Genomic DNA, 27538 nt, shown 5'->3' on the forward strand with positions numbered 1-27538 from the left:
TGTCGATTGACTTGCATGCTATTAACAACACACAAATTGCCATATAGTTGGAATTCAAAATCTTAGTTTCACTCAAAAAACATGGTGACATCTTGCATTAATTGTAAACATGTGCAGGAGGGTCTCTCCATGCCCTTTTAAGAATAGATGGTAAGCTTTGTGTGCTCTTCAGAGTCTTATGACTCAAATAAGGATTGGGAGGGAATGGCTTCTCGGGTAATGTTCTATTTCTCTCCATGGGTGTGTTGAGCTTGTGAAAACTTAAGCACTTGACAGATGACACATCTACCTTTCTCTATGTATATTTTACTTGAATCAAAAGTAAGGAAAGTAAAAGGAATGGTCTCTTCCTGTATTTAGCAGAGTGCAATGAACTCCATGGACCCGTCTTGCAGCTGCAACATTTCTTCATCCACTCATGGCCAAACCTCTGTCAGCTGTAACTCATCCACTTCCTCCTCACCATTCCCGCTGGATTATTTTGAATGCAGAATCACACCATTTCACCTGAACTTCTTCCCCTCCCCCACCCCCAACTCTTAACACTGTGCTCTGTGTGATTTTCAGGTCACTACATGTACGTGGACTCGGTTTATGTGAAGCACTTCCAGGAGGTGGCACAGCTCATCTCCCCGTTGACCACGGCCCCCATGGCTGGCTGCCTGTCATTTTATTACCAGATCCAGCAGGGGAATGACAATGTCTTTTCCCTTTACACTCGGGATGTGGCTGGCCTTTACGAGGAAATCTGGAAAGCAGACAGGCCAGGGAATGCTGCCTGGAACCTTGCGGAGGTCGAGTTCAATGCTCCTTACCCCATGGAGGTAGGTGTACTGGTGCGCACCAGCTGTGCACTGGCACTCTGCAGACATGCCACCCACGCACAGGGCTGGAGATGGAGAGGCTGTGCAGCCTCACACTCAGTCTGTCTTTTCTGCTGTGCCTCAACCGTACTCTTTCTCATCCTCAGCCCTTCTCCTGCTCTCCCTTCTTCTGTGTCCCCTTTGCCTGCCTCTTTTATCACCTTCATTTCCTAGCAAGAGTCATTTTTTATGAGAACAAATATGGCAAAAGCCAGTCAACCAACTAGACTTCTTGGCGACCCTCTCCTTCTGAACCTTGCACTGTGGTCACAGAGGGTTCAAAAGAGGAGATCAGAACCCTCCAAGTAAAACTCAGTCTTGAGCTACCCTTCCTGAGAGCAGTTTTGAAGGTTTTCCTTATTTGAGTGAACTGTTTTTTTTTGTTTTTTTTTTTAGAAAAAGTGACTCATTTCTTTTTTTGCAACATAAATAATGTCGTAAAATCAGAAATAAACTTGCTATTATGACCCTAGTTTGAAACAAAGCTTGATGCCTTCATTTTAAAACTTTTTCCAGTTATATAAGTGACGTGTTCAATGCAGAAGAATTAGAAAATTCAGAGAAATGAAATGAATTAAAATGCCCTCAGCCAACTTCACAAAGGGGAGGACTACTAACATTAAAGTTCTACTATCTTTCTGACCTTTTTCTAAGCACATACATGAATACATGTCTATATCTATGTATGTATTTCAGAAGCTACAAGTACTTTCAGTACTGACTATCCAGCCAAGTAGATAAAATTATCTCCGTATTTACAGACAAGAAGGAAGAAAACAGAGTGTCCAAGAAATTGGACATTTTTTTCTAGGTCACACAGCTGGTGAATGCCAGAGAACTCAGTAACTAAGTTTGTGGACTAAAATCTGACCAAAAGCTGAGGAAGGAGGCCCAGCTCTGTCTGACGACCCCATAGAACCTCTAGAATCAGTGGGTGCAGCAATATGGTTGCTATAAGATTGCTATAAAGATTTGGAGCTATAAGTAGAGTTTCGGTTACCCCAAGTTATTAATATCCCCCACTTTTCACTTTGTGCTTTTTGCAATATCTTCTCCAGTTCCCTTTAAAGTGCCAGAGAAGCAGATTATTCCTCTGGATGGGTTTCGGTGGTGCCATCTGCTAGCCTGATGTAGAGCTGCAGAGAACAGGGTTAGGTCTTAGTTTCTGATGTGTTTCATCTACTGATGGCGTGCCTGCCTCTCCCCACACTCCCTTCCTATTTACCTCCCCACCTCCCCCCCCACAAAAAAAAAAAAACACTCTAGAGAGAGCACAGTGTCTTTTGCAGAATGCGTGCTATTTCCTATCCCGAAGTCCAACCAGGTCTCGATTTGTTCTTGCAGCCCAGTGGAAAATTTTCTGTGAGTTTGGGTTACGAGGAGGAAAAGAAATGCATGTACTGCTTCAAAAGCTTCCTGTCAAAGTCAGATGAGTCCCACACACACACTGACAGCATTCTCTTTACCAACTCCTTCCATCCAACCACAAACTCCTTGGGCAACATTTGTCTGAATCAAATTTTGCTGAATTTTTAAAAATCAATACTTGAAAAGTTACAACTCTGGACACTACTAAACCTCAATACACATCCTTTGGGTCAACACGTGTGATTTCGCTCTACTAGTCTGAACTATTCACTGGTGTTATTTGCTCTCACTCATCAGGAAAAGAAAGTTGTCCTGAAGAAATCAGTGAGTTTAATGTCATCACATTCTCAAGTGAATTTTGAGAAGGAAAACAAACATTGGAGACTGTCTGAACAAGAGAACACATTGGCACAGAGGCTGTGATTAGCAAATGCTGATCAGGAATAGCATTCTTGCCCCACCGGCTCAGTGTAAATTTTGCCATTCACTTTCTTTACCAGCTAGTGCCTTGAGAGCTAAATGTCATGGACCTGTGTTAAGTTTGTAATGTTAATTTGCCCCTTCTCATAAGTCCACATCTTTTCCTTCATTCACAGCCCTTCCCCCTTGGCCAAGACAAACTTCTAGGCTTCCCCTTGGATTTTGGAGAGTTTAGGTACCAGGTCCTTATGGGACCATTACTGTTAAGGTGAAAGGTACTTTAAGAACTATTTTGTCCAAACTCTTTTTCTTTTCAAAAAATGAAGAAACCGAGGGCTGGAGAAGAATGGACCTGCTCAAGCTAATTAGTGGCTAACTAGGCTGGAACCTGAATAGAAGAAGTTCAAGAGGGAGTCAACCTGCAGAAAAAAAAAAAATTATTTTTGAAACAGGGTCTCACTCTGTCACCCAGGCTGGAGTGCAGTGGAGTGATCTTGGCTCACTGCAACCTCTGCCTCCCAGGTTCAAGCAATCCTCTCACCTCAGCCTCCCAAGAAGTTGGGACTACAGGCATGTGACACCACACCCAGCTAATTTTTGTATTTTTTGTAAAGATGAGGTTTCACCATGTTGCCCAGGCTGGTCTCAAACTCCTGAGCTCAAATGATCCGCCCACCTCAGCCTCCCAAAGTGCTGGAATTACAGGCATGAGCCACTGCGGCCAACCAACCTTCAGAAAAAGATAGAAAATTAGTTCAGAGCTTGTTATGTGCCTGACTCTGTGCTCGGATATTTGTATACATTATCTCATTATCTCATTTAATCTCCTCAACATTCCTACAAGACAGGTGTTTTATAGATAAGAAAACTGAGACCCTGGGAGGTTAAGTGATTGATATGGTTTGGCTGTGTCTCCACCAAAATCTCATCTTGAATTCCCACATGTTGTGGGAGGGACCCAGTGGGAGGTAATTGAATCATGGGGGCAGTTCTTTCTCATGCCTTTCTCATGGTAGTGAATAAGTCTCATAAGATCTGACAGTTTTATAAGGATGAGTTTCCGTGCACAAGCTCTCTTCTCTTCTCTTTGCCTGCTTCCAACCACATAAGATGTGACTTGCTCCTCTTTGCCTCCTGCCATGATTGTGAGGCCTCCCCAGCCACATGGAACTGTAAGTCCATTAAACTTTTTTTCCAGTATAAATTACCCAGTCTCTGTATGTCTTTATCAGCAGCATTGAAACAAACAAATACAGTGATATATCCAGGCCCACCTAGCTAATAAGTGATGAAAATGGGATTTGAACTCTGGTCTGTCTGCTTCCAAGAAACTATTCTATTCAGAAGAAGCTGCAAACTAGAAGCCTAGAGGTCAAATCTAGTCCACAGTGGTGATCTGTCTGGCTGTGGAGTGGGGTTTTTCATTTTATTTTTGTTTTAATTTTTGAATTAATTGCCAGCATTGACAAACTCAAAGATTTCAGATAAAATCTAGAGTCAGATCCTCTTGATAATTTGCTAGATACAGAGACATTAGGCCTCGTATTTGTTTGCTAGGACTGCCCATAACAAAGTAGCACAAAACAGGTGGCTTAAAAAACAGAAATTTTGTATGTCATTGTTCTGGAGGCCAGAAGTTCATGATCAAGGTGCTGGCAGGGCTTGTTCCTTCTGAGGGCCGTGAGAGAAAATCTGTCCTATGCCTCTCTCCCATTTCTGGTGGTGTGCTGGCAATCTTTGGCATTCCTTGGCTTGTAGCTCTCTGCCTTCATTTTCACATGGCATTCTGTGTGTGTGTGTGTGTGTGTGTGTGTGTGTGTGAGTGTCTGCATCCAAATTTCTCCTTTTTATAAGGACACCAGTCATTTAAATTAGAGGCTCACTCTACTTCAGCATGACCTCATCTTAACTAATTACATTTGCGGTGACCCTATTCCCAAATAAGGTCACATACTGAGATACTAGAGGTTGGCACTTCAACACAGGAATTGTGTGTGAGGGATGCGGGGGGACACAGTTCAACCCATAACAGGCCTGACTTCCCACATATCAGCAATTGATGAAGCTGAGTGACAGCTGCCCTTTTAGACAGGGTTTCTGTCTCTATTTCACAAGAGGCTACCATACCAAGCCCACTTCTGCATTTCCACTACCTGACTGGCCTTTGTAGGCACTGAAGTTTCAAGCCCTGTTCCATGCTGCGTCTTCTTAGGTTATTAACTCACACAAGAGGACTGCACACCTGGGTGGTTTTTCCAGCACAAGTGAAGGCTGTGCTGACATCTGATTCCCCCATGGTCACAGGCAGAAGGTGGTTGACTGAGCTCACAGTTAAAGTTGCTGGTAGAGGAGAAAGCAAAACTAAAGGGGTTGAAGTCATTGGCCCATGTTCTTTCTAACCATTGGAACATACCTGCACATGCTGAGATCGGGGTTCTCACCTCTGACTGTTGCATCTTTGTCCAGGCCTTGACGTAGAGTTTATATAGGAAGAAGGAAAAGAACTCAGAGGGTGTTTGCTCCTGAGGGATGGCAGGGAGGTAAAAAACAAAACAAAACAAAACAAAAAACCTGGCCCGCTTTCTTAGCCGATTTTTCCTTTAATTGAAGTTCATAATGCTAATTAGTTCTGTAGTTCTAGCAGAAATGACATAGGCACTTCAGCTGACACTCAAGGAAGAGGGGCATATCCATCAATAAATGGCAACTTTAGAGACTCTGTCTTGGTCCATTCAGGCTGCTATAACAAAATACCATAAACTAGGTAATTTATAAACAACAGAAATGTATTTCTTACAGTCCTGAAGTCTGGGAAGTCCTAGATCAAAGTGTTGGCAGATCTGGCGTCTGGTGAGGGCCTGTTTCCTGGTCCATATGGCACCTACTCATTGTGTCCTCAAATTCCAGAAGGGGCAAATGAGCTCCCTTGGGCCTCACTTATAAGGGCACCAATCCCATTCCAAAACCTAATCACCTCCCAAAAAGCCCCACCTTCTATTACCATTCCCTTAGGGGTTCATATGTCAACGTATGACTTTGGAGAATTTGTGAGTGTCCCACAGACACTCAGATCATAGCAGTTTCATTCTCCCAAAAAGAGACTGTAGGTTGAGGAGGGTGCTGCCCAAACTCATATTTGGAAATCTGATTCCATGAGTCCTTGTAACTTGGCTTCATCTGGTTTGATTGACATGTCATTTTAAATCATTAAGAGCACTTAAGCCAAACTGAAAATATGTGAACATGTGACAGCATGCCATTTTCCTCTGCAGGTTATTTTCGAAGTTGCTTTCAATGGTCCCAAGGGAGGTTATGTTGCCCTGGATGATATTTCGTTCTCTCCTGTTCACTGCCAGAATCAGACAGGTGAGCATTCTCTATTTGTCATTGCATTTTGGGATGTTCCTGTTTCAATAGATGTTTGTGGTCAGAACTTGTTTTAATTGCTTTTAATTTTCATATCTTTCCCCTTTTCTCATCCTTAAAAAATTATTTAATCAAAGGTCATTTTTCTGGAATATTACTCTCTTTTCCTCCCTCACAGAGGGAATCTAATGTTTCTGACACCATCAGCCAGTTGTCCTATCTTAGGAAGGTTTCATCTTTCCTTCCCAGGAAAAGAAAATTAAATAATACTAACTTATTCTCACTCCCTCACTCCATCTTTCTCTTTAGAGGATATCTTGGGCCCATAAATGGATGGCTGGGTAGATGGACAAAGCTCTCACAATCTACTGAATAGAATGATATATTTTTAAAACCCTTTCCAACTGTATGTATCCAAAATTTATAAATGGCCTCATGTTTAAAGATGTTAGTATTTGGTAGACATCTCTAGATAGTTTTAGCTAAATAGCATGTGCTCTTAATTGAATTACTTTCCACTTCCAAGATGAACCTTCAAATTATTTTATCATGATCAGTTTTGTGATTTCATAAATTTAATGTTTAAAATGAGAGGATTATTTTTACTCTCTGGAAAAATAGGTAAGCAAATTGATTCAAAGTGAATTAGAAAGCAAATGTTTTATAATAAGAAGGATAATAATATATTAATGATAACCCAGATAAATAAAATTGACCTTACTGTTTAGTGAATTTGTTTCCTTGAGAGACCAAGGGAGACATTATGGTCACCCCGCCTTATTAGTGAGCCCTTATCCTTGGTTATGTAGCATGGAAAGTAATTTATGAACTTGGCATTTGAGGTCTTTCACTCAAGATAGAGTTGGTTTGTAATTTAATATGATTTCAGATACATTCTGCAAATCAGGGGACTAAGAAATTTTTTTTTTTTTTTGGGAAGGGGAACTGGGGGGTCTCGCTCTGTCACCCAGGCTAGAGTGCAGTGGTGCAGTTACAGCTCACCACAGCCTCAAACTCGTGGCCTCAAGTCATCTTCCTGTTTCAGCCTTCTGGGCAGCTGAGACTGGCTAGTTTTTTGCTTTTTTATTTTAGTAGAGATGAGGTCTCACTATGTTGTCCAGGCTGGTCTTGAACTCTTGAGCTCAAGGGATCCTCCCACTTTGTCCTCCCAAAGTGCTGGCATTACAGGTGTGAGCCACAGTTTACATGGAAAAATATTTTCAACTTGAGCTAAACTGTTACCCCAAAACTAAACAGAAATCTACTAATTTGCTGAAATTGAATACTATTTTTCCTAATTCTAATTTTTTAAAAGGTTGTAAAACAGATAGAACCAGATTAGATTTACATACTTTTTAATGATTTAATCCAAACAATAATCAAAGATTAAGAGTCTCTAAATTTGACAGAACACAGAAACCAACATTGTTTTACTTCTCTACATTTGATTCCTCCCTAATCCTATCAGTTAATATTTCAATTACATTCATAGTAATTTCACAACCTCTTTATCATTATTTTTAGACAAGATCTTTTTTCTATCACTAGGCAGTGACACTGAAATTTATATTCCCTTGTTTTGTCTATGGTAGAAGAGGTGTTTATCTAATATCTGCGCTGGGCAAAGGGTGGGTGAAGAGGCAGCTGGAGGTAACAGAACCAACTTAATCACCCACAAGTAATGTTCAGAAATGCTCCTCCTTTTGAAAAAAAGAGAATTTGTGTGAGCTCTTTCCTCCTACACAGGTGGTCTGTCTGGTGAAAGGAAAAGAAAGGTTCCAGCAAAACAAGGACCATGTGTTAAGAGGGCTGTTGACCCCTCAGTCTGCAAAGTACAGATTCCTTCTGTACAGGAACTTCCACAGATATGAGTTCTTATACAGTTCGGTTAACCAAGACTCCATACTGATCTTCACAACTTCCCACTATGCCAGCTTGGCTTTAAATGGTTTAATTGCATCATCGTAGTGTTATGCTCAATCCACCAGGAATGTGGATTCACATCCCTATTCTGTCACTTCCAAGCTATCTGGCATGGGTCATGGGTTATTTAACTTCTTTGAGACTCTTTCCACATCTATAGGAAAGATGGAAGAATCTGTTTCATAGACTTGTTGGGAAGGTTAATAAGTTAATGTCTGTGAAGGCCTTAGCACAGAGTATGGTACACAGAAAATGCTTCATCATGAGACAGTATTATTTACTTTATTTTCAAAATATGCCCACCCATCCCTGGAGAACAGTGGATCAGATTGCAACTAAAGAGAACCAGCAAAGGGCACTAGCTTGATGATTGTGTCAGCTGGAGCCTGCTTTATGTCTTTCATTGAGCAGCTGTGGGCCAGATTGAGTCTTTAGAAGCTGAGCCTTTTAATTTTCATACTTCATCTTACATTTCACAAATAGTTTATGCCCTTCTGTTTCATAACAGGTGCCAACATTTTTTCCTTATCTTGGTTAACTCCAGACTTCTTGTCTCTGCTTTTCCCAGCTGGATCTAGCATTTTCTTCCCTCATCTCCCTAATAGGCTGAGACAGGAATCATATCAACATATGAAGCATCTTGTTCCCACCATCTGGTTGGGTTTAGAGTTAATCCAGTCTCCCGGACCTGAGACCCATCTCATAGTCACAGGTACTCAACAGCAATGTCATGTGGCCCTCCAATGAACTGCCCCCACCCCCGCCCCGTGCTTCCAGAGGACTGTGAGACCATCCCCCACTTCCCCCTCCATCTCTTTGCCCCCTCACTCTCCCCCTCCACAACCACATTTGTCCCAAAGTTTAGAAGATGGGAGCAAGCCTTCCTTTTGGTCTGTAAATCTTTGAATGCCTAAGAGGTGATCCCATTCACTTCTAGAATCCTGCCATAAAACCCAGCCTCAGACTGAGAGCTCTACTGCTCTGCCATATGCAGACCCAATCTCCTTTCTGGGCTTGGGTCCACCCCACACCCAGGGACTGGGTTGATCCTAACACTCATGGGAACGCCTCTCAGAGAATCACTACCTAAATCCCAATATTGGCCATTCACCGACAACACATTGCCCCAACCTCTTGTCTATTTGGAAACCCAGGCCCAATTGCTGCCTAGGCTACAGCTAAGGTTGCCCCATCCTTTCTTATCTTAAATGCCCCCAAGGGTCTCCACAGCCTAGTCAGTGACTCTGGCCCTTGTTTCCCCATAGGTCTTCAGTGTGGTGCCAGGTCCCACTGCCTCTCCTACCCAAGCCAGCTTTGAGCTGTCTCAGCCTGCTCTTGGGCTGGCACATGCTAGAGTAAAACTACCCTGCAAGGTTAGCAGTGTAGAGAACACACTGCCCCCAGTATCTATCTTTTAGCACTCTAGGGGCTATTGAGCCTTTTAGATCTGTGGAACCAATGCTGAGTTTCTCTCCATGAACTCCATGGAGCAGAGGAAAGGATGAGAAATGTTTCCAACTACTCTCAAACTGCAACACACTCCTGCTAATTAGATTATCTTCAAAGCTTCTCATTTCTAAAAAGTTCAAATGTCAGAAAGCAAGTAATTAACTAAACCTTACATTATGATGCTTTTTGGTAAGTTGCTTAAAGGGGCTTTAGTTCTTTTTTCTTTTTTTCTTGATCATCAACAGATGCTCAGAGGCTTCCAACTGCCTCTGATTCCTCCCTATGCTTCAAATACATCATTACACTTCCCAGCAGCTAAATTTGTGACCCGCCCTTTACTAACACCTCTGAAACAAGCTTGAAGCAAAGCCTCTGCACCCACTCAGGTCACAAACAGGCCTCTGGCCCCATCTTCAGGAATCAGACACTGTCTCAGGGTAGAAGCAGCACTCTAGGTGAAAAACATTTAGCCCCTGAGTTACGCTTTTGAGATTTTTTTTTTATCAGACCTCCTCAAGACCCCAGGAAAATCCATTTCAAATCTATTCATTAGCAAAATATTATAATCACATCATCAGAAAAATATTTTCTGTATGACTCAGTATATCACCATGGAGAGAAGTGATCCTGGCTTACTTTTAAGTTTTTTTGATAGGCATTATTTTTTTAGTGTAGTTTTAGGTTCACAGCAAAATTGAGAGGAAGATACAGAGGTCTCTCATAGTCCCCGTGCCTTCATATGCATCACTGTCCCCAAAGTCCATAGTTTACATTAAGGTTCACTCATGGTATTGTATACTCTATGGATTTGGACAAATGTATAATGACATGTATCCACCATTGTAGTATCATACAGAATATTTTCATTGCCCTAAAAACCCCCTCTATATTCAGGCCAGGCATGGTGGTACACACCTGTAATCCCAGCACTTTGGGAGGCAAAGGAGGGTGGATTGCTTGAGCCCAGGAGTTGTAGACCAGCCTGGGCAACATGGTGAAACCCTGTCTGTACAAAAAATACAAAAATTAGCCAGGCATGGTGGTGCATGCCTATGGTCCCAGCTTCTTAGGAGGCTAAAGAAGGATAGGTTGAACCCAGGAGGTAGAGGCTACAGTGAGCCAAGATTGCACCTGTGCACTCCAGCCTGGGCCACAAAGTGGGACCCTGTCTCAAAAACAAAAAGCAAACAAAAAACTCTCTATGTTTTGCCTATTCACCTCTCCTTCCCCCCAACCCGTGGCAATTACTGTTCTTTTTACTGTCCCCATAGTTTTGCCTTTTCAAGAATGTCATATAGTTGGAATCATAGAGTGTGTAGCCTTTTCAGACTGGCTTCCTGCACTTTGTAATATGTATTTAAGTTTTCTCCGTATCATTTCGCGGCTTGATAGCTCATTTCCTCTTAGCGCTGAGTGATATTTAGTTGTCTGGATGTACCACAGTTTATGTATCCACTCACCTACTGAAGGACATAGCTTGGTTGCTTTCAAGTTTTGGTGCTTATGAATAAAACTTCTGTAAACTTTCACGTTTTTATGCCACCTTCCACCCCCTCCCACACATCTAATAACTGAGTTAAGGTTCTCTTGCAGTCGCCCAAGAGCACTGCTTTAAGATTCATTCCTTCTTCTACCCTCTCTAGCTGGGACAAAGAATGAAAAAAAAGGAGGAAGGGGGAAGATTCATTCCTGATGATGAATTCACTGACCTACTGTTCTCTTCGTGCATGGCACTTGGCAGTGCCACCCCATTTCCTGAGTTAGATGGCCATCCATAGATTTGGGATTTTTATTTGTTTATTACCCAGTAGCAGAGGGGTGACTAATACTGAATGCTTTAATGGGGTTTCCTGTGGTCTCAAATATCCATGAGAGAATGTCAAAGGATCCTTCTTCGTGTAACATCTTATTCATTTTTCACAGACTTTATCTTCGGGGCTTAAAGATACCCTGGTGCTGACAGAATCAGGCAGACCAGGGTGTGGGCTAATCTACCCATCTTAGAGCATTGAGAATTCTCTTCATTTCCTCTTCTCCAGTCTGGCTCATCTGGGTTTGCTCCTGGTGCACTTCCTAGGGCATATCCCCTGAGATACAATCAGGTTCTAGTTATATAGGAACACTTTTTACCTGATCTTTTTTTTTGTAATGTGTTGTTAATCAGTTACTTTTTAAAATTTAATTTTCTTGGAGCTCTTTAATTTTCTATCATTTCAAACTCAGACAAAATCTGCAGGGAAACTACAAAGAACTCCTATATACTCTTCACCCAGCTCTACAAATTAAGATTTTGCCATGTTTGCTTCATCTACCATTTAAGAATAGGTTGCAAACATCATGCCCCTTTACCATTAAATATTTTAGTGTGTATTTTATAATCAAACACATTCTTCAGCATAACTATAGGATAATTATGGAGTTCAGGAAATTTAATACTGATACAACATTATCAACTTACTTTCGGTCCATACACCAATGTTTCCAATTGCCCCAATAACAACCTTTATAGATATCTGTTCTTCTGGACCAAGATTGAATCTTGCATCCCTGGTAGCATTTGATTGTCATGCCTCTTTCATCCACTTTAATCTGGGTCAGTTCTTCAGCCCACCTGAATGTTTTCTTGCTTTGGAAATTGACAAATTGAGAATATAGTAAGTTTTTATAGTGAGCTGTTTCATCGGCTCACTGCTCCTAGAGCTCAAATGTTTCCCTAGAGATAATTTTCCAGTTATTCAACACATGTCCTCTCTCCCTAGTCCCAGATTGTTAGACGTGTATGTCAGCATTCAGACAAGAATCACACTTGGCTGCACCGAATGTATCCCAACTGCTACAGTCACATCCCCTCTGTTCTAAGAGGGCAATCTGAACAGCGTGATTTACAAGCCACTTGTTGATAGGATTAAAAGTTATTCTCAAAAGAGTAGAAGTATTTTATTTGTATAAATGTATGTGGCACAAATACGGTTTTGCTACAGGCATAGATTGCATAGTGTTAAGTGAGGATTTTAAGGTATCCATCCTGGAATAACATACATTGTACCCATTAAGTAATTCCTTACCTTCCATACCCCCTCCTACTCCCTCACCCTTCTAAGTCTCCACTGCCTATCATTCCATTCTCTGTATCAGTGTGTACACATTATTTAGCTCCCACTTATGAGTGAGAGCATGTAGTATTTGTGTTTCTGTGTCTGACTTGTTTCACCTAAGATAATGACCTCCAATTCCAACCATGTTGCTGCAAAAGACATAATTTCATTGTTTTTATGGATGAATAGTATTCCAGTTTGTATGTACATATGATACTTTATTCAGTCATCCGCTGATGGGCACTGAGGTTGTTTCCTTATCTTTGCTACTGTTAATAGTGCTGAGATAAACATACAAGTGCATCATCTTTTTGATATATTGATTTCTTTTCCTTTGAGTAGATACCCAGTAATGGGATTGCTGGATCGAATGGTAGTTCTATTTTCATTTTTTTGAGAAATCTCCACACTCTTTTCCATAGTGGCTGTACTAGTTTACATTCTCACTAACATTGTATAAGAGTTCCCTTTTCTCCACATCCTCACCAACATCTGTTAATTTTTGTCTTTTTAATAATAGCCATTCTGACTAAGCTGATATCGTGTAGTTTTAATTTGCATTTCTCTGCCGATTAGTGATGTTGAACATTTTTTTTATATACCTGTTGGCCATTTGTATGTCTTCTCAAAGAGCAGAAATCTTTTATGTTCCCTCTAGGCCATCTGGGGTGAGGTATTTATAGAACAGGATAAATAATACCAGAACTCGGCAAAGTCAAAGCAATAGCAGTACCCATGACAGAACTGTGACTCTTTGACCTGCACAATTTAAACTGAGTGATGACTTTCTTCAAGCAGATCAGCTCCTACTACTGATGTCAAAGTAGACATCAGCTGTGCTTCTGACACAGAGATTGAGCAACAAAGGAAAATTATTTCTATAAAATATTATATCTAAAATCTTCATCTTAGAGACAAATTGAGTCCCATAAAATCTCTTCCTTTTCTCTTTTTTTCTTTTAAAATTTTTATGAATGAATTGTGAATTGTGAAGAAGTATATGAATAAATGTTCACAGTCATGAGAGGAAATTTCTTTTGAAGTCGGGTACTTCATTTTTATAATGTGAACAGTGCTCCTTTCTCCCCTCCCTTTAGAAAGGAAAAGAACAATTTTCCTGTCATGTTGAAATGTTGGTTTGATGCTAACCTGTCAGCATGCCCTTTGGGTAAAGATATTTAGTTGTGCTTTACTTCTTCAATCTCCCCTGGTACAAATGTATATATATAAATATCTGTCAACCAGTTGATGTAGTCCTTTGAGATCTTTGGGACTGACTGTCATTAACTTTGCTTGTCCTTTGCTCAGAACTTCTGTTCAGTGCCGTGGAAGCCAGCTGCAATTTTGAGCAAGATCTCTGCAACTTTTACCAAGATAAAGAAGGTCCAGGTTGGACCCGAGTGAAAGTAAAACCAAACATGTATCGGGCTGGAGACCACACTACAGGCTTAGGTAAATCAGGGATCTATCTATGTGGGGACGTCTTGGGTAGTCGTAAGCTTTATTGGCCATTCCTACTTCATACCTGCAAAGATATCGACTTAAAGAAAAAAGGCAGCTGTGAAGAAGCAAAGACAATCAGTAATCTTGTGTTTGACCATTTTTTAAAATTGGAATTCAAGTTGCCGTGTTAACAAACATATTTGCTAGTTAATTAAACAGGCAAATCCTTGTAAAATATTTTGGAACTCACTTTAGATGCAATACCTTTAAGGAAAAAAATCTGTTGAATTGTATTTATATGAAATCTCCAGAAGAAACATATTCCTACAGATAAAAAGCAGATTTCAGTGGTTGCCAGGGGCTGTGGCAGAGGGAATAAGAGTGTTTAATTATGGGGTTGCCTTTGGGTGATGAAAAGGATCTGGAACTACATAGTGGTGATGGCTGCACAGCATTGTGAATGCTCAAAGTGCCGCTGAATTGTGCACTTTCAGATGGATAAATGGTAAATTTTATACCATGTATATTTTACTATAATTTAAAAAATCTATTGTGAGGGGAAAAGCTATTAAAAAATGTTGAGTGGACACTAGATGGATATATTTACAAGGAGCTTTTGGAAACAGGAGTCTAAGTGCTCCTTGTGTAGGGATTACCTATTAATTTAATGACAGCCTTTGTGGAGCCCAACCCAGTGGAGACAAGTGTGAAGAGCTTGATCTCAAGGAGTTCAGTGTCTCATTCACTTATTCAACACATATTTATATACTGGAGACTGAGGTGAGTTTACCGTGGAGTTGGTGAAGCTTAGGTTCCAGGGCCCCTGCCTTCTACCAGCCTGAGAAAGGCCTTGAAAGAGCCCTCACAATTTCGTGCTTGTAATTTTGTATTCTTTTCTTAGAGGTTGCCTAACCTGTAGAAATAAAGGCCCTACCAAATCTATTCTGACTTTGGGCTGATTAACTGGAAAATCATCTCTAGAGAACCATTTGAATTCTGGGAGCAGTGAACTGATGAAACGGGGAGCTGTATAGGGACAAAAAGACTCACCATACTCTCAGTTTGTCAATTTTCAAAGTAATAAAACATTCAAGTGGATTAACTCCTGGGGAATACAACAGTGAACGAATCTGAAATGAATCCCACCTTCACTGGCAGACAATCTTTTCAAAGGGCAAGAGAAACATTAGACAAATATATACACAAACAAACTTATAATCACAGGTTGTGGTAAGTGCTGTCAGAGAGGAAAAACTTCCTCTACCCTCTTGGGTTCCATGTTTGGACCTGAGAATTAAAGTGATGTAAGACAGATTAACAAGAAAAAAATACAAATTTTATTTAATATTTTGACTTGCACTTAGAAGCCTTCATAAAAACAATGAAGACACAAAGAAGCAGATAGGCCTGAGAGCTTCAATACCATTTTAAACAAAGGATGATAAAATTGTGGAGAAGTAGCAAGACAAAAAAGGGTCGGGGGCTTAAGTTTCCAGGGGCAGTAAATTGTGGGAAAGTGGCTAGGAAATATATGGAGGAAACAATGGAAGATGAAGGTTATGTTAGTAGGTTTGTTTGTACAGATCCATTTTGGTGTCAACTCCCAGTCTTTAGTGACAGAATGTTCTTCCTTTTCTGGGACAGGGAGAACACCTTGTTCACAGGAAATTTTATGACCTGCTTTTAAGTATAATAGAAAAGGGGAGGTCAAAGGGTCCTTCCTGCCTCTGCTATTTCTCAAGTGACTTTACCTTAAAATAATCAAAATGCCAAAGTGACATAGTTTGGGGTGGCATGTTCTGATCCCCTTCTTTCACAGTAGAAAGAAATGAAGAGTGAGCTCTGAGACAGAATAGAGGGAAGAATCTAATTTGGGTTCAGGATTCAGGGAAGGTTTCTCTGAGGGAAGCTGCCGTTAGCTGGGGGAGTGGGAGTGACCCAGGCAGAGGGAACAACATCTGTGAAGGCCTCGAATTTGGAAAGAGCTGGTCACACCACAGAATAGGAAGGTCTGTATGGCTGCACCGTGGGGAGGAATGGTGACGAGGAGAGTGGAGGAAAATGATGTCAGAGAGGGAGATAGATCCTGGGTGTGGCAGGCCACAGGAAGCATTTGGAATTTTATTATAGAGGACATGAGAAGCCACTGAGAGGTTTTAAGCAGAAAAAACACAGATGAAACTTAGGTTTCAAAAAGGTTGTTCTGGCTGTTGTATGGCCACCCATAATAGTCTGCTCAGGCAGCCATAACAAAATACCACAGACTGGGTGGCTTAAACAACAGACATTATTTCCTCACAGTTCTGGAGGCTGTGAGTTCAAAATCAAGGTGCCATTAGGGTGGTTTCTGGTGAGGGGTCTCTTCCTAGCTTGCAGATGGCCACCTTATCCTGTGTCCTCATATGGCCTCTTGGTGTATGGAGGGAGAGAGAGCTCTGGCATGTCTTTCTCTTCTTTTGAGTTAAATAACTGGGTAAAACTAAACTGTATACAAAGACTGAGGCACCCAAAAGAAAACTGACAGGAGGAGGAGCAGAAAAAAGAAAGAGAAAAAATAAGGTGTTATTATTTTTTTCTTTTCTGCCCAGGCTTTCCAGGATACACGAACTCATTTTAAATTGACCATGGGGATGGAGGGAGGGGGAGGTCCCTGATCTTATTTTTCTTTATGTTGTTTAGAAGGAATAAAGGAAGAACATAGATCTTTAGCACCTGGGAGGATCCATCTGATGAAAAACCTGCTCTTCAAGGGCAGGTTTAACATTTGACCAAGAGAGGAGTAGGCTCTGCCCAGACACACAAACTTCCACAAAGACTGCCAGGCCAGCCTGAAATCCCACCATCTCTATCGGTCACTAAGGAGATAATAAGGAAAAATCAGCTCTGGGCCTTCCATTCACTATGGTTCAGTCCTCGGAATGTACAATCTAAGTCAGATGGTTGACCCAGGCAGCTGGTGTCTCCAAGATGACTTCATCCTTTTTGTTTCATGAAAAGTGTAAATCCTAATTAATGACTGGAATCTGGGCATATTCTATAGAAAATCTGTACTGGTTTATAACGTTTACTTAGAATTGAATGAGGTATCATTTCAATAGAGGCACGTGGATATTTTCTGTCACTTAAGCCACAGACATTAGAAAATGCTTTCTATCATTTAAAGCATAGCTGATAGTCTTTGCTGTCTAGTTCTACTTTAATCATATTTTACCACTTGCTAATCTAGATTAGATTATTTTGCATTGCTGATATGCTTTATCTTGTTTGCAGGGTATTACCTGCTAGCCAACACAAAGTTCACATCTCAGCCTGGCTACATTGGAAGGCTCTATGGGCCCTCCCTACCAGGAAACTTGCAGTATTGTCTGCGTTTTCATTATGCCATCTATGGATTTTTAAAAATGAGTGACACCCTAGCAGTTTACATCTTTGAAGAGAACCATGTGGTTCAGGAGAAGATCTGGTCTGTGTTGGAGTCCCCAAGGGGTGTTTGGATGCAAGCTGAAATCACCTTTAAGAAGCCCATGCCTACCAAGGTACAGTAGAGCCAATTTCTCCTGTGTCCATGTTCAGTTGCTGGACTAGTTTTGTGAATGTCCGTCTAGCTACTGTCAACTGGTGATGTATTATTTTCCTTCTGTTCAGGCCTACGGCCTCACCCTTACACCCTACTCCCAGCCACATACAGGTTAATCGTTCAGTTATTTTCTGTTTTCTGGGTCTCTGAATCACAGCCACCTAGAGAGTTTGCTTTTTGTTTATCTCTTAAATTCCCTAAGACTAATTCAAAGACTTAGAGTACATGAATAGTCCAAGTTCAACAGCTGAACTTTAGTTTGAAACTTTAGTCATAATTCTCTCTCTCTCTTTCTCTTTCCCTCCCTCTTTCTCAAACACACATACACACACTAGTGGGAATGCTAGTATTTTAAAAAGGTGAAATCAGTGAGCCTGGTTCTGCATTGAGGCTTTAAGGTTAACAACCTAAGGCTCTAGCTGAACACAGGATGAGGAAGCTCATTAAAAAATATAGAACCAACACCGCCCTAGCCAGAGAGAATTTACATAAGGGAACCGTCAGCATCTGATTTTGATAGAAATGAGAATATAAAAAGAGATCTTTATTGCAAGGGGAATGGAAAAGAAAGCTGAAATCTCTCAAGCTTAGCAACTCATAAACTTAAAGAAGTTTTACAGATGCAATAAATTCTGTCAACTGCAACTCAGAATGAAACCAGTACGGGAAAAATCCATTTTGTTTCAGCCTGTGTCAATCAATCAGCAAATATCTCTTGAGTATCCTGTCGTGTAAGAAAGGGTCCCAAAGAAAAATAAGAAAGTGCTATCCTTCAAACAGATAACTCACACAGTGGTAGTTCAATAAACATTGTTGAATGAAGGAAGGAAGGAATGAATGAATGAATCAGTCTATCACATTCAAATCCAGGAGTCACCCAAAGTGCAGGCTCCCCTGGGGAAGCTGCAAACTTGGGGGAACAGTAGAACCTGCACAGACATTCATAGCCCGAACTTCTCTTGGTTACAACCATCTGGATAGAATCATAGCTGTGTCCATCTATAACTTCCTGCCAAAGAAATCTAGTACACCACTCTTATCACAATATTGCCTGGTTACTTTTAGTCCATTATAAAACCCTCCAGGACATCATTAAACTTTACCATGTTTAATCAAAGATCTCTGAAAATCTTCTGTTTCCATTGCTAGGTAAGAAGAAAAACTATTTTCCATTGCTAGGCAGGAATAGCATGGCAACCTCCTTGACTTACTGATTTCTAAAAGAGTTAAACTGATTTCTAATACCTCTAGCAGAGTAGAAGCATCTAAGTTTTACCAGAATCTTACAGAAACGGCTTCTTATTATTTGTATGCGAATTAAGTAGATAGTGTTGTAAGTATTCCTTGCGTGATTTTATCAGTCTTTGATCACCTAACTAGAGATATATTGCTCAGCTCCCTGGAGGAAAGAGGAAGCAAACAGGTGTTTCCGGTACCATGTTTCTACCCTTAGCTTAGACTCTTGCTCTTTAAGCTCATTGCCTAGACAATATCAAATAATTTTTGAACAAGCCTTTCTTCCTATAAATGTCATCTTATAGATGGACTCTTGCAGCATCATTATTGAACTTTCCTCTTCGATTTACTAGTCCTGGAGAAACCCAAGTTTCTCTGCACCTCTTAGGGATCCCAAAGGCCTAACTTGAGTTCCCATTACCAATTATTTAACTCTTACAAGTAGTTATAGTCATACACACACACACATGCATGTACACACACACATGCACACACATACACAGAAGCAAATACCAGAGTCCCACAGTCAGGGGTACACCAGAAAGTAATGGAATCTTCGTTACACTCTATGTCCTATTTTGCTGATTTTTTTAAAGGAGGATAAAATAAGCATTTTATTTATTGATTTGGCTTTTATTTATTTATTTATATATTTATTCATTCGTTTTCTTTACTCAACCAGTGTTTATTAGGTATATGCTCAGTACGAGGAATATAAAAATGAATTAGGCTCAGATCCTACCCTTGAAGAAGAAGAGATCACAGATGATAGAAGATTAAGATATGTAAGCAACTAACTACCATGCAATGTCATGTAAAGCCCACAGAAGGGCTACATAAAAAGACAAAGGAGTAGTTTTACCAGTTGCTGTAAAAAATAATGACAAATAGAGACCCAGCTGAGCCAGTGTTTAGACGGTTAAAATTCAGGCCATGCTGGATTCTAACTCCTGCTCATCACTCCACTCATCTCCCCCCACCCTACTTTATCCTCTATTAACAAACATGGGTTGTTTAGGAATCATTCCTTTATAGTGAGTTGTTTAGAATCATTATAGTGGGTTGTTTAGAATCATTCCTTTATAGTGAGTCTCTGCTTATACCTGAATTGGTGCACGCCTCCTAGCAGATAAGGGTGCCCCTAGGAATTTGCCCTTTTCTTCTTTGGAGGCCAACTACCAAGCCGCCCAGCAACTGCACAGTTCCCCACAACCACTTAGGGAAAAATGGATCTAGACCCAGTTGGGGCAGAGAAGTTCTTACAGCACTCAGAAAGAACTAGTCATGGATTCAGCCCCAGTGCAGATGAGGAGACAGTATAGTTCAACACTAGAAAACTCTGGCTACATGTCTCAAAGTGGCCCTTAGTTCTTGGCAGGTCCCTGTTAGACAGAAATTGCTTCTCAGAGAGTAAAAGAACCATTTGACATCCATCATAGAAGCATACATTGGGTAAGCAGGAAACTAAAGTTCACTTACTTATATAACATATACAGGTAGAAATAAACATACAAAAATATATTTAAGACAAGGAATAAAATGAGAAATCAGAGTTTCCCTCACTAGTCCCTACTGCTGAACTCAAAATTCCACTTCCAGTCAGGAGTAGTGGCTCACACCTGAAGTCACAACACTCTGGGAGACCGAGGCGAGTGGATCACCTGAGGTCAGGAGTTCGAGACCAGCCTGGCCAACATGGCGAAACCCCATCTCCACTAAAAAAATACAAAAATTAGCCAGGCATGGTGGCATGTGCCTGTAATCCCAGCTACTCATGAGGCTGAGACAGGAGAATCACTTGAACCCAGGAGGCGGAGGTTGCAGTGAGCCAAGATCACGCCACTGCACTCCAGCCTGGGCAATAGAGCAAGACTCCATCTAAAAATAAATAAATAAACATCAAGACTAACTGCCTCATTTGGCTGGGTGTGGTGGCTCATGCCTGTAATCCTAGCACTTCGGAAGGCCAAGGCAGGGATATCACCTGTGGTCAGGAGTTCAAGACCAGCCTGGCCAACGTGGTGAAACCCCATCTCCACTAAAAATACAAAAATTAGTCAGGCTGGGTGGTACATACCTGTAGTCCCAGCTACTCAGGAGGCTGAGGCACAAGAATCGCTTGAACCCGGGAGGTGGAGGTTGCAGTGAGCCAAGATCATGCCACTGCGCTCCAGCCTGCGTAACAAAGCAAGATTCCATCTCAAAAAATAAATAAATAAATACATAAATATTTAAAATTCTACTTCCACTTCTTGTTTTTCTGATGGTTTTTCTTCCTGATTCACTGATGGCTTTCTCTATAACTCTAAATATATTTCCACCTCCATTTCTTGATTCATTAACCTTAGCTGTGTTGGCTGACTCCCTACGATGAAAGAGAAGGAACTTATACTATTCCTTCTGCTTTTCTCTCTCTTCCTCGTAATTTTTAGTTTTGTTTTTATTTTGAACCTTTTTCTTGGTTCCCTTTACAACTTTAGTACACTAAACCATTTATTTTTGGATCCATAAACTTTAGACAGTGTCTCTTGACACCCCACCATGTTAAAATGAATAAACCTCCCCCGATCCTGCATTTCCCTTCACCTCTCTTACCCCCTTGACTTCCCAAATTCTCCCAGATATACAATTACTGAACTTTCACATTGTTATGGCATAGAACATTTATATTCCTACAGTTAAGCCTTCTGTGCTTTGCTTATTGCATGATTTCCCTATGAGGGCCCCCTTAGCATTTTGAAGAGGACAGTTGTGCCTTTGCGGTGAGAACACTTCTCACCTTACTGGATGTTTAGCATCTGTGATTATTCCAACAACCAAAATTATTTCCACACATTTCCAAATGGCCCTAGAGGTGTCATCCTATCCTTGGATGAGAGCCATTGGTCTTTAAATTGAATCTGACAATTGAAATTAAAAACCATCCTCACCTGCCATTCATTCTTGCTCCCCTGCAATCTGTCTCTGTCCAGCAGTAGAGTTATCATGCTGCAACCCTCCTCTGCAGGGACCTTTTGGCTTCCTATTGCTTTTAGAGAAAAGGCATGCTCTAGCATCAGCCACCTCACCAGGTTTACGTCTTGCATTTTCCATTCTAATCACACTGAGCAATCAGTTCCTGGGACACATTCTGCTCTCTCCTACCTTAGATTATTGCATTCCCTGTTGCCTCTGCCTACACTCTTCGTATTTAGATCTCAGCTTAAACCTCACTTCCTCAGAGAATCCTTCTCTGACCCCACTCTCCACTTCTATCCAGCATGGCCAGGTTAGGGTTCCCTGGCATCCTATGCTTCCCCTCCATCATCTTGGAGACAGCATAACATAGTGATTAGGAGAACAGACACAGCAATCTCTCTAGTTTTAAACCCCAAGTCTGCCACTTACTAGCTTTGCAATCAGAGTCAGTTTTCTTAATTTCTCTCTTAATTTTCCATCTGGGACCAAAAACCTAGCAATGTACTTGGCACTCAGTTGATGCTCAATAATTGTCTGTTGACTGATTGTCACATTCTGACTTTTCAGCAGGGGTTATTCACCCTCATTAAAATCACATAGGGAGGGCCAGGCATGGTGGCTCACACCTGTAATCCCAGCACTTTGGGAGGCCGAGACAGGCAGATCATCTGAGGTCAGGAGTTGGAGACCAGCCTAGCCAACATGGTAAAAGCCCATCTCTACTTAAAAATATTTTAAAGGCCAGGCGCGGTGGCTTACGCCTGTAATCCCAGCACTTTGGGAGGCCGAGGTGGGTGGATCATGAAGTCAGGAGATCGAGACCATCCTGGCTAACATGGTGAAACTCTGTCTCTACTAAAAATACAAAAAATTAGCCAGGCATGGTGGCAGGCACCTGTAGTCCCAGCTACTCGGGAGGCTGAGTCAGGAGAATGGCGTGAACCCGGGAGGTGGAGCTTGCAGTGAGCCGAGATCGCACCACTGCACTCCAGCCTGGGCAACAGAGCAAGACTCTGTCTCAAAAAAAAAAAAAAAAAAAAAATTTTTTTTTTTTTTAATTAACCGGGCATGGTGGTGCAACCCTATAGTTCCAGCTACTCGGGAGACTGAGGCAGGAGAATTGCTTGAACCCAGGAGGTGGATGGAGGTTTCAGTGAGCCAAGATTTGCACTCCAGCCTGGGTGACAGAGCGAGACCCCATCTCAAAAAAAAAAAAAAAAGTCACCTGTGGAGCTTTATAATGCTGATGTCCAAGTGTTACCTCAAACCAAGGAAAGCAGACCCTGAGATGGAGACTTACTTGCAGGAAGTTTATGAGGGTTGCTCTTGGGATCACCACTGAAGGAAGGGAAGGAAAGGAAGCAGGATCAGGCAGGGGAAGCTGTCGGGCTGCAGTGCATTCTCAAGGAAGGCCTCAGCTGACCTACAGGGAGTTCTGAAACTGGTGTGGCCTTTCAGAGTTGTCCTGTTTCAGAGCAATGTTGTCTTTATAGTCCCATATTGATTGGTCATTGGATGCTGGCTACCTCAGGAAGAGGGTATTGCCTTGAAATGCCAAGCAACTTTCCACAGATTATTAACAAGCCGAGTGCTGTCCACTGGCTACACTTTCAGCAACTGGGAGAATAAGCCCTTCATTCCTGAAGGATCAGTTGGGCAGTGCATCTACTACACTGATTAGGTCAGAATCTTTTGGTGTGGGGCCTGGGAATCAGTATTTTATAAAGTGCACCAGGGTACTGTAGCATCCAACATAGAGAACTATTGCTCTGAATAACCACAATAAAAGCAAAAAAGAAGAGAGCAATAAGAAAGACCGTGTGTTTCAGGCTCATATGCAGCTGAGCTGCACTGAAACCAGGCATGGTAGCCCAGCAGATTTTGTCGTAGCCAAAAGCCTGTGCAAGGATATGTCTGTGTAGTGTCCCTGCCCAGGTCCCCCACCCTGAAGTGCTGGGAGATGTTCCTGTGACCATATGGCTGGGCAGGAACAGAGTTAGATGAATGGTCTTCCTGCCCCTAGGTAGCTTTTTCATTGTGAGTGACTCAGAAAGCTAGAGTCAGATCAGTAGTCCTCGCGTGTACCCTGTAAGCCAAGAACCCCTGTCAAAGCTTCAGAGATCAAGAGTTTTCCAGAGCTATGACACCCAAACCTACACTATTGTTTTCCACATGTGGTTTCTGTCCACAGAGAGTACATGTTTCTCCAAAAATTCTTGCCATTGAGAAAGGAGTTTTAAGTCACAGAGCACCCAAATAAGCATACGGCCAACATTTGTCAGGTGTCACAGTCTGTCTGGAAGCTTCATATTGGCTGTTGTGCGTGGTTTAATAACTCAGTATTGACTTTACTTCCAAACTGATGACAGTTTAAGAGATTTTTCTGAGCCTATCGAGCTTAGCGTACATTTTGTATTAGTTGGAATTTCTAATGACTGAGTCCTGAAATGAACTTGCTGGAACTTCTAGAAGGTTCAGAGTTCAACCTGGGTCAGAACAAGGCACAAGGTGGCTGTTTATCAAGTACCTACTTTGTGCTGGGCAGCACATGCTCTCTCGTTCAGTCCTTAATATGCTACAGTAACACCAAATTTAGGTGAAGAAACTGAAGTTTCAGGAAATTTAAATAGTTTGATTCTTCCTGTTTCCTTGCCACTTTTCCCTAAATTCCAGACGAAACCCTTCAGTGACACCCCTAAAATTAATCTAAAACATTTCTACTTCTCTCTTCAGCCACCACCCTAGTCTAAGCCACCATCATTTCTTACTTAAATGACTTCAATATCTTCGTAGCTGGATCTTCTCTTCCACCTTACTCTCTCTATACTCCAGAGAGAGAGAGAGACGCAGCAGCCAGAATCGTTTCTTTGAAACGGGAATCAAATCTTGGACCTCCCCTGCGTGAAACTGTTCTACGGCCTTCAGAATAAAGCTTCATCCCATACTGTGGTTTTTGAGGTCCTGCACAGTTGGATCACTGCCCACTTTGCTGGCTTCATCTGCCTTCATTCTGCCACATTCAGAGAGTCCCACAGTCCACATAGTTACGTGGGCCTTCTCTCTGTTCCTTGAGTCCCAAGGCCTTTCCTGGCCCAGGGCCAGTGCTCTGCACAGGGGGTGCCTCCTGCCCTAGCCATTCCCATATCAAGCTGGCTCCCATGCTTTTGTCCCAGGTCAAGTGCTTCCTCTCAGAAAGGAACATTCCTGACTGCCGCCCAGTTTATAACCACTTTCCTCATACCCAGATTACTCCCCATTAGTTTGCCCAGTTTCTTTTGTGTGTAACATTTATCCCAATTTGAAATGATCTCATTTGTTACTTGTTCATTGTCCATCTCTTTTCCTGTGAAAATATAGCCTTCATGAGGACAGGGACCTTGTCGGTCTTGTTCATCTCTGTATCCACAGCATCTAGCACCGTGCCCTGGTGCAAAGTAGGTCATCAGTAAAATTCTGTTCAATAAATTTTGTTTGGTACCTATGTGGTCAATGAATGAATAAAAGAATGAATGGGTGGATTTTCTAGGGTTGGGAAGTGGCAGAGCTGGGGTCTGAATCATGGTCTAGTCAACTTTGAAGCCTGCCTTTTAGTGTAGGGTATCTTTGGTTGGTCAAGGTCTCTCTCCAATCTTGGGGAAGGTCTGTTCTTGCGCACCTGGAGAAAATGAGGCTCTTCAAGCCTGCTTTGGGGTGTAGGCACCTTTTGTTATTTAATTCTCATAGTACTCATGTAAGGGAAGTAAAGTATGTCTTTTCAGTGTCCTTGACATTTTAGAATGCAGTCTAGCTTAAGGTCCCCCAGATGATCTAGTAGAAATGAATGCCTAAACTGAGAGCCTGACACACATGTGTCGCCTGCCTATGCTTTGTGACCTCTGAACCCATTTCTAAAGCATGTCAGGTGTGATTCTTCAGGGCCCAACTCAAAGACAGTACCTGCCTTCATGAACATTATTTCCACCTCTCAGTGAGTTGTCACATGTGACCAGAGCTGAGGTGAGTGAGCAGCAGCCTGCACAGAACTGTAAAGAAGCCCAGGCTTTCAGCTTCTCTCCAGTTATTTCCCTCACTCCCGATGCCTGCCTTCTGCCTCCCCTGTGCCTTTCTGATGGCCTCCCACTCTGGATGTTGCTTTACCTTGCTTTCTCCTATTTGCAGTTACCCAACCTGTTTTAAGGACAATGGGCTGCTTATTAATAACCCCTTGCTGTCTTCCCTGGGTAGTTTAATCTTTGGCAGAAACTATAGGGATGAAGCAATGCTAAGAGTTTCCCTTAGACCATTCTAGCAAAGTAGCCTTATGGACAGATTCTGTGTGATATTATCACAGCCACCAACAACAGAGGCTAGGCTGTTTTTGAACACTCTCCAGCACTTCATTTGATGCCACAGCTCCCTAGGAAGGAAAGCAGTCCAGCGCCATTTAACAGATGAGGAATGCTTAGGCAGAAAATTAAGGACATTGTTCAACATTACACAGCTATTAAGTGGCTGAACTGAGCAGCAGATCCAGGTCTTTTTGACTCCAGAATTGATGCTTTTTACACTAAGCCTGGTGTAAAAAGCCTCCCAGCCCTCTCCTGGTTAACATCAAAAGTGTAGGATCAGGTCCAGCCCTAACTCTCAGGATTCCTGAAAAAAATTTGGACTTTATTTTTAATCTTCTGGTGTTCTAGTTTAGAAATAACTTTGGCTCCTAGGAGGGGTCAAAATTCAAGGTGCTTTAACGTAGACAAAGGAAAGCTGTGGGTTAGAGGAAAATGTAGCATAATGCATAAGACACTTGGCTGTGGGTTTGCTGGCACTAATGGCATTATAGTTTGAGCTAGTTATGTAACCTTCCTGAGCCTTACTTTTCTTTCATGTGTAAAATGGGTATACCAGGAGTATAGCCATATATCCATAGTATATGGTAAAGATCAAAGGCAATGCATCATATAAAGTTCTTAGCATAGTACCCAACATATCATTTATTAAATTTAGCTGAGCAGAGAGAAAAAGACTAATGAATGTTTTTTTCTTAGTCCTGATCCTCATAAGGTTTTATAGACAACATCTCTTTAATACGTGGATAATTCTATACCTGATTTTTGCTGTAAAGTTCTTTAAACTAAAAATCAGGTCAGAATTAAACCTTTATTTTAATAAGATGATACTTTTTTAAAGAAATGGCTGCTTTTATACAATTATAAACAGTTTACAATAATAAAACTTTAATGTTTTAAGAAACATTTTGAAAAAGGATGAATCATGAAATGGTCCTCTGGATCTGTTTTTCCTCTTTATGAAATAGAGATCAGGTAATCAACAGTTACACTGAGACTTTCACACATTAAGGAGGATAATGAGGAGAGAGAACAATTCAGTCCAAAACACTTTTCCTAAAGGCCAAATATTAGGAAAGACTACAGAGTGATTGTCAGAAATTCCATAACAATGGACACAAACATTAGCCCTTATATATTCAAATCCTTAGTTTATCTTTATGCTTGGTCACCCATGGTAGCATACATATTAGATCCTGCAACGCCTTCTGGCCTGAAGCTAGCCTTTCCTTTAACAAAGATCGTTCAGTGGTCTGTTAATTAGAAGCACTGGGAGGAACTCAATATTGTGTTCATTAAATATTTCTTTTGGAGAAAAATCGTTAAACAGTCCATAAATGAAAATAACTAAAGGCATTCCATTTCACTGGGATCAGGCTTAATAATCAGCCCAGCAGTCATTAAAATCTTCATGATAAATCCTTTTAAGTCTGTATATTTACTCTGTCATAGGACTGAAAAAAAAAAAACTTCAAAGTCATTTATGTATTGGGAGAAAGCCCCCATCCAACCAGT

At 41.4% G+C, this 27538-nt stretch overlaps 1 protein-coding gene across 3 annotated transcripts in view; it reads left to right on the forward strand.

Annotated features, from left to right (window-relative positions):
* MAMDC2 (MAM domain containing 2) overlaps positions 1 to 27538 on the forward strand; it is a 182192-nt gene that overhangs the window by 81523 nt on the left and 73131 nt on the right. For all 3 annotated transcript variants that reach the window (XM_054501711.2, XM_054501710.2, XM_054501708.2), the window contains exons 6-9: positions 568 to 824; positions 5924 to 6017; positions 13793 to 13936; positions 17198 to 17463. In XM_054501711.2, coding sequence (XP_054357686.1) covers positions 568 to 824; positions 5924 to 6017; positions 13793 to 13936; positions 17198 to 17463 — 761 coding nt within the window. The remainder of the gene's footprint in view (positions 1 to 567; positions 825 to 5923; positions 6018 to 13792; positions 13937 to 17197; positions 17464 to 27538) is intronic.

The sequence above is a fragment of the Pongo pygmaeus genome, chromosome 13, assembly GCF_028885625.2.
Source record: "Pongo pygmaeus isolate AG05252 chromosome 13, NHGRI_mPonPyg2-v2.0_pri, whole genome shotgun sequence".
NCBI lineage: Eukaryota > Metazoa > Chordata > Mammalia > Primates > Hominidae > Pongo > Pongo pygmaeus.